The 7662-nt window shown below is 32.7% G+C and overlaps 1 protein-coding gene across 1 annotated transcript; it reads right to left on the bottom strand.

Annotated features, from left to right (window-relative positions):
- Positions 1 to 458: 458 nt before the first annotated feature.
- LOC112467370 (UDP-glucuronosyltransferase 1-9-like) lies at positions 459 to 6993 on the bottom strand. The gene is made up of 5 exons (XM_025035961.1): positions 6694 to 6993; positions 6244 to 6480; positions 4258 to 4390; positions 3974 to 4161; positions 459 to 803 (listed from the first exon to the last, which is right to left on the bottom strand). The coding sequence occupies exons 1-5, from the start codon at positions 6991 to 6993 to the stop codon at positions 474 to 476; spliced, it is 1188 nt and encodes a 395-aa protein (XP_024891729.1). The 3' UTR covers positions 459 to 473.
- Positions 6994 to 7662: the final 669 nt, after the last annotated feature.

A 7662-nucleotide genomic window follows, 5' to 3' on the forward strand; every position in this document is an offset into this window, starting at 1 on the left:
AGAAAGATGCAGCGTAAAACACATTTTTCAAAAAAATGAAAATCTGCATAAAATCTATACCGTTTTATGGATTTTAATAAAATTTGAGGAGGACATACTTTCTATGATACTCTATTTGTGTGCCAAATTTCAACCCGGTATCTAAAAAATTGTAGAAGTAGATGCGTGTACAAAAAATCCGTACACACACACACACACACACACATACATACATACTTCCGGACATTTTTTACTAATACGATTTTTCGACATTTTAGAACATTCTAAACCTATTTCCATCAAAATCTCGAAAAAAAATTTTTTCACCATCACAAAGCTTCCTCTATGAGGAAGCAATAATTATTTCCGCAAGTTTGCACTGGGGCTTTCGACTTCTTTTAGTATGTACTAAATACGTGGCTGCAAAAGTAGATTCAAATCGAAGGGGGGTCGCATATACGGAACTCTAGCCAAAACTTGTTTAAAAAAATTGTTTACGTTGATAAACGAATATAAGCAAAGCAATAGCTAATTAAACAAATGTTATGTAGAAATATGTGTCTCATGTTTCTTGTGCATTCATAGAAACTGTGAAACGTACATAAAACTTCGCTTTGAGGCATCCATTTCATAACCATTACATTTTCCGGTATCTCAAATGGCACTTCAATATCTAACTTCCACAGCACTCGCTGCTTCAGTTTCGACAGAGCCAGTATAACAGATTTAACCGTGTCTAAATTGAGATGTTTCCATTTCACATTCGTTCCTAACGATATTACGATAGCTCCATTCTTTGCTCCGTCAAGAAATATGCGCACATCCTGCAAAATAATGGTGAACTGAATATTTCGATAATATACAAAAATATGAATCTTAATGACGAAATATAATCGTAAGTAACTGATACATTTTTAATGGATTATATCTAAGCAGAATTATATTATCAAGCTTGTTTAAATAAGATTTATGCGGCATTCTTTTTAGAAGTTGTTGTAATAAATACAATATTATTATAAAAAATATTTCTACGTTTCTAAATTTAGCAATATTCCGTGTAAAATATTTATCTTTTGCTTACAATTTATTGATTATTATGTAAATTAATTAATAATTAATCATTATAATAGAAATTACCTTACAAAATAGAATTGCAATTTATTCATTTATCTATAGATATTGAAAATATAGCATATATATGTGTTTTTTACATAAATTTTAATTTCTATACAGCACACATGCATGTTTAAAAAACATCTTTACAACGTCTTATACGTACACAACCAAACAGCGTACATTCTGGGTTGATTATATGTATATGTATATGTACAATGTACATTATATTACACAAAAAATAAACGCTTGCAAAAACTGTTATAAATTTGAGTAAATGTCTATAAAAGGTCAAACTTCACCGATTTTATTACTACTTTAATATGTTGTAGAGGAGATCTTTCTGAGTAATTCTATGCAAGAAAAAAGTAGGAGACGGCATTGGTTTAGAAGAAATAGTAAATTAAAGTTTCTCAATTTTAAAACATTTTTTTTTAAATATTATAAAGTACATTAATTTTAAAAGAAGTAATTTGCCGTATGTGTTTATAGACACATAAATTACTGATATGTGTGTACAGACAGTACACATATAGGCGGAGAAGTTACCGCCCTTCTTCCGTAGGCAAAGATGAGTAGGGATGGACCTCGGTTCGCGTGGAAAGTTGAAAGCCCGAACCTTAATAGACCTTCTTTCGCTCTGTAATCAGAGATAGGATGGGGTAGACTGAAGCGAGATTCATCTCCTCTTCCCGCCTTGCTTATAAGATAAAACAAAGGTTTATCATTGTACGGTTCAGGTTTTCAACTTTCTACGCAAACCGAGGTCCATCTTCACCCATTCTTGTCTGCGGGAGAGGGGCGGTAGTCCCTCCGCCGCCTACATGTGTACTGTATATATACACACATATCAATAAATTACTTCCCTTAGCACTGAAAAATAATATTTTGTTATTGTTAGTTTGTTATTGCTATATTTTGTAATTTTATTTTGTTATTATTCTAAAGTATTCTTCAAACTATTCAACTTTTGTTTAAAATTTTTTTCTATCTTTTATCTATTTTATCTTTTTTTATCTGTCGGAGACATTCGGCCCAAAAGAGAAAAGCCGTTTTCTCTTTTGAAAGTTGTTTTCAAAGGAGTGTTTTACACCTTTAAATATGCGTATGATAACGATATTAAAGATGCGTATGAACACGTACTATAAATAAGTACTTCTTATTTTTGTATAGAAAACAACATATTAAAAGCTCATCAAAATCGGAGACGGACACTTCCATATTTTTCTTTGTGAGATATTTTGTCATGACATTTTTAATGTACTAGACATCGCTACGCACGCGCTACTTAGCTTTAATATTATACTGTTGCTATTATACTATTAACCCTTTAATACACACAATTGTCAAAATATACGATGACAGCCGCTCACGAATAAATAAGCGCAACAAGAGAACCAATCAGCATCGCGGAAAAGCGACAATAATAAAATTTGAAGTATAGGCTCCAATGGAAATCCGCACGAATATAGAAAACGGGCTAACTAAGATCCGAGCGCGGTAAATGGTGCGCGAAAGTTTTATTTATATTTTTATTTTACATATTTTCCAACCTTTGACTGCGCGCCGACTAGATTTGTCAGACTTGAAAAACAGCTCCGGTTGGAGTATAGTAAAATCCCTTCTACACCTAATTAAATCGATTCGATTTAATTTTTTATGCTATATGCATCTAAATAATTGTAAAAAAAATCATTGCGAAAAATATAAATAAAACTTTTGCGCATTATTTACCGCGCTTGGTTCTTATTGTTAGCCCATTTTCTATATTCTGGCGGATTTCCATTGGAGCCTATACTTCAAATTTTAAATCACGCTGGCTGAAAATATGCGTAATATTACAACTAATAATAGGTTATTGCGATAAATATTACCACATGCCTCAGTGGTCGAATTGGTGCGACACCTTCACAGAATGAAGTTCCAGGTTCGAACCCTGGCTGAGGTAATATTTTTCGCAATGATTTCTTTACAGTTATTTAGATGCATATGGCATCAAAAATTAAATCAAATCGATTTAATTAAATAAAGGGGGGGGGATTTTACTACTCCAACCGGAGCTGTGTTTCAAGTCTGACAAATCTAGTCGGCGCGCAGTCAAAGGGGTTGGAAAATATGTAAAATAAAAATATAAATAAAACTTTCGCGCATTATTTACCGCGCTTGGTCCTTAGTTAGCCCGTTTTCTATATTCACGTGGATAATAATAAACTTCGAGTATCGACTTTACATGCCTTTTTTTTAAGTGGAAAATGCGAAATATTTTGTAAAGTCATTTTTCGATAATTTTACCTTTATACTTTTTCATAGATAGAATAATGAAAGGATTTGATTGTCGTAAAACATTAGAAATAATTATTTTAAAAAAATTGATTGCATTTTGTAGACGCATTCAATTTTGCATAATTGCAAATTTAAAATTAATAACATTATTCGATTTTTTTTTTATTACGCTACGTATAAAAGTATCAAGGTAAAGTTATCGAAAAGTGAATACTTTACAAGATATTTCATATTTTATATTAAAAATGTCATGACATTATACAATTTAAAATGTCTTAGGAAATTTTTAACGAAAGAGAGTTTCATTATAATGTTTTGAAAACGTCTCGACATGAGACGGCGGCCTGACATAAAAAATAAGAAGTTTTATTTAAAAAATTTGAGGTGATTTTAATCTAACTTAACTGGACCTTGAAAAGGTCACTCAAGGTTAAGTCTATATTTTTATCATGTGGCCTTTTCCAAACCATGCAACTTTTGTCTATGACGAGTTACAGAAGAGATATTAAAATGCATTACTTTAATAGGACCCCTTGCATAATACAAAATGCATAATATAAAATATATAACGAACCAGGGTTCGTATAACTTCTCTTACCTCAGGATACGTTACGATCACCTCGCCGGCAATTGGTTGCACGGCCTGAGCATTTAATCCTGCAATCTCTAGGGTATTCGGTGGCAGTGGTATCGCAGATTCGAGCGCAGAATGACTATTAATTAGTACAATATTTATACTTTCTCTTTCTATTTTATGTAATGGTCTAATTGCATGGCCTACATATTCTTCAGTAAGTCGTTGAATAATAGGAAAGAAATAGTAATGTCGTATGAGATCATCCACAATGTAATATAAAACATTCCACGTTCTCAGCCACAAACCTTCAGGTTTTGCAATGGCTGCATGTGTGTAAGATCGAACAGTCGGATAACTTGGACCACCGATATAATCCTTGAGATAAGGTGTAGCACCAAAAGGAATATAGCCTACTATGGGTGGCTTGCCTTTAGCAATCTGAAAAAACAATACCTACCTACAGACAATGGAAAAAGCTAAAACTAAATATGTAGATATTATTTTTGTAATAAACAAAATAGAATAAATTAAATACTATTTTGCAGAGAAAGTCACTTTTATTAGCAGATAATGCAAAAATAATAATGTAGTTGAAGTTTGAGCAGATCCTAAAACAAAAATTAAAATTTTCCCTAATAAAGAAAGTATTAAAAAAAATAGATTTATATGTATAACACAATAAAATTATAACGAAAAATTGGAAAAACTGTTGTCTAGGGGACCCATCTCCAATGACCTTTACATTGACAGGCATATTATGTAGTGTCAAAGTCACCCTCCTAAGAAATCTTCAAAAGGTTTTAGCCGTCGTTCAATGTTTATTGTAAAGTTATTTACAACATAATTTTAATAAATAAAACGTTATACTTTTCCGACACCGTGTTCCGGTACATGTAAGGAGTCAGCATATAATGGTAGGGGAACCCAGAGCATAATAAGAACGCTAAGGTTTGAACAAGTGTAAAACATATTAAATATAAATAAATTAATAAACTTGGTCTTGCACTAAAATATTTTTTGAAATATTCACTATAAAAAAAATACAAGTGCGAAAAAATAGTATATATTTTGGCACAAATTGCGAAAACAATCGTTAGAATTTTTTTTACATATACTAGTATAAGCATAAATAATATAACGCATAAATAAACAAAGCATTCCAGGCCTCGACTGTTAACAAACTATTATGCTTTCTAATAGCGTTTTTAATGGTGTTGGTAGTGAATCTTAAAAATTATTTTCATACATGTACATTTTCGCACAAAGCACAAGAACAATCATTATGAATATTTCTTACATATATGCAAGTACGGCCGGATACTTCGGATTAAACAATTAAGGCACTTCCGGGGCTCAACTATTAACAAACTATTTTTTTTTTATTCTAATGGATTTTAACGATTGTCCTCACTCTTGTATATTTTGGCACGCAAATCACTATTTTCGTAAAAAATTTATCCTACGACCTCTTTTATTGCTTCCTCATAGAGGAAGCTTTGTTTTCGTAAAAAAATTTTTTTTTAGTTTCGTTGCCAATGTGTTCAGAATGTTCTAAATATTCTAAAACGTCGAAAAATCGCATTAAAAAAAATGTCCGTAAACCTCAACTACAAAAATATAATATACTTATAAAAATAAACCATCGCTTTGTGCAGAGGTATGTATAATTATTATTTCCGTGTATTGTTTCCTGTTCGTTAAGTTAGTGTTACTGCATCAATAACAGGGTTCTCAATTATTTATAAAAATTCCCAACAAGAAACTGCCGAGTTTGTAAAAGAGAATCTCCACGACCGCAATATTATATTATTAAAATACTACATCCAAAATACGATAACAATTTTCTTGTATCCTTTTAATAATATTTATTTTAATAAATTTATATATGTAAATCTTTTTCGTACTATGTGATAATAAAAATGATTGATTTCTTCTACAGCATAATGTTATAGTCATTTCGGTCTGTCTAGTGAGTGTCTACTCATATAGTTTTAGTAACTTCCAGATTATTACTCTACTTATCTGTACAGAGAACGCCACGAAATATTTCACGTATTTTTTCACATTTTCCACATCAGAGATGTTCTGATGAAGTTTTGTATTTCACTATCGTTTTAAACAAATAATAAGAAGCGATTGTGAAGATTATCACTGATATGATTATACTGACAATAACTAGACACTTTCAATTTGTTACGCAACGCACTCGATTTAAAAGGCAACTTCGCTAAGTCGTATGCAGTTTCAAAATAGCCTAAACAATTAAAATTTACTAATGTTGATTGCTTTACCTCCCATAATCCGTAGAAACATTGAGTTAAAGTAATGTCTTGCACTATTACGTCAAACTCGACTGTTTTAATCACTTTCAAAAGATCTCTCGCTGTTTCAGTTTTTATCAATGTGTCACATGCGTGAATACCCCACTGATATACAAAATATGCCGTATAAAATACGCTATACTTCTGCCACTCAACTGGGTCATAATTATTAGATTCATCATAAGTATCCATTAGACTATCGAAAACCTGAAAATAATAAGTACTCTTTGCTATACAGGAGAGGACATACGAAAATGTGACAAATTAACATTTCCAAAAGCATATTGATCTTACGTAAAAAGAAAAAAACATTTTAAAATAGAAAAGTTATGTTTTTTCTTATTTGTTTTATGATTTGCAAATAATCGATTTATATCTCTCAGAATGTCTTCGAGTCTCTACTTAATAATATATACTTACGGCGTATGTTAAATTTTGCGCGAGTTTACCCTTGACCTTAGTCTCTAATATGCTGACTGCGTGTACATGATGACCTTTGCGAAGTAGTCCTTTAACCAAATGCTCTGTCCAGACGTGGTGGCTAGGCGACGGAACAGTCTCTACCACTAAAATCGACAATGGTTTCGACGCTATCACGATATCACCCATTAAAATACAACAAATCAGAAAAATGACGCGACTCAACATTGTTGCGCAAAACTTCTTGTATGGTCTCTCAATCAGATCCTGAGACCGAATATATCTGCATGCCTGTAGCATGCCTGTAGCCCATGCAATGTAGCATTCCCCTTCTCCGCATTTCGAGATAATAGCGTTATCATAATTTTACTTTATGTAACTAATAAGACGTATGAATCGGCCTGTAGCAATAATTTTTATCGTCGTGACGATTCAATTATTGATTTTGGCCCGATTAATCGTCAAGACGTTTATAATTTTTTATACTTATATATATGTATAAGCATCTCATTTTTTTTTTAAATAAATTAAATTAAATTATTAAATTTATTGCGAAAAATATTACCTCAGCCAGGGTTCGAACCTGGAACCCCCCCCCTTCATTCCGTGAAGGTGTCGTATTAATTCGACCACTGGGGCATGTGGTAATATTTATCGCAATAACTTATATTAGAGAAATAATAATACAAGATGGAAATACCGAAATTTTTTTTTGGTTGGAGCACCATTACTAGGCCAGGTGTATCAAATTCAATGCAATTGTGGCGGTCAGCTGTCCGCCACAACGCGCGACGGTGCACGCGCGACGACGGCAGTAAGACGGGAGGCGCGCGGCGCGAGCAGCGGCACGATATCGATCGGCCGGGCAGTTCAACGCGCGCCCGCTACGCGGCGCATCGCCGGTCGATTCTCTCGTAAGTAAGGTTCGACATCGATCCTTATATAAAGAGCAGCTCAGCAGGACCTGTC

The sequence above is a fragment of the Temnothorax curvispinosus genome, unplaced genomic scaffold (genome assembly GCF_003070985.1).
Source record: "Temnothorax curvispinosus isolate PA1 unplaced genomic scaffold, ASM307098v1 QBEX01017207.1, whole genome shotgun sequence".
NCBI lineage: Eukaryota > Metazoa > Arthropoda > Insecta > Hymenoptera > Formicidae > Temnothorax > Temnothorax curvispinosus.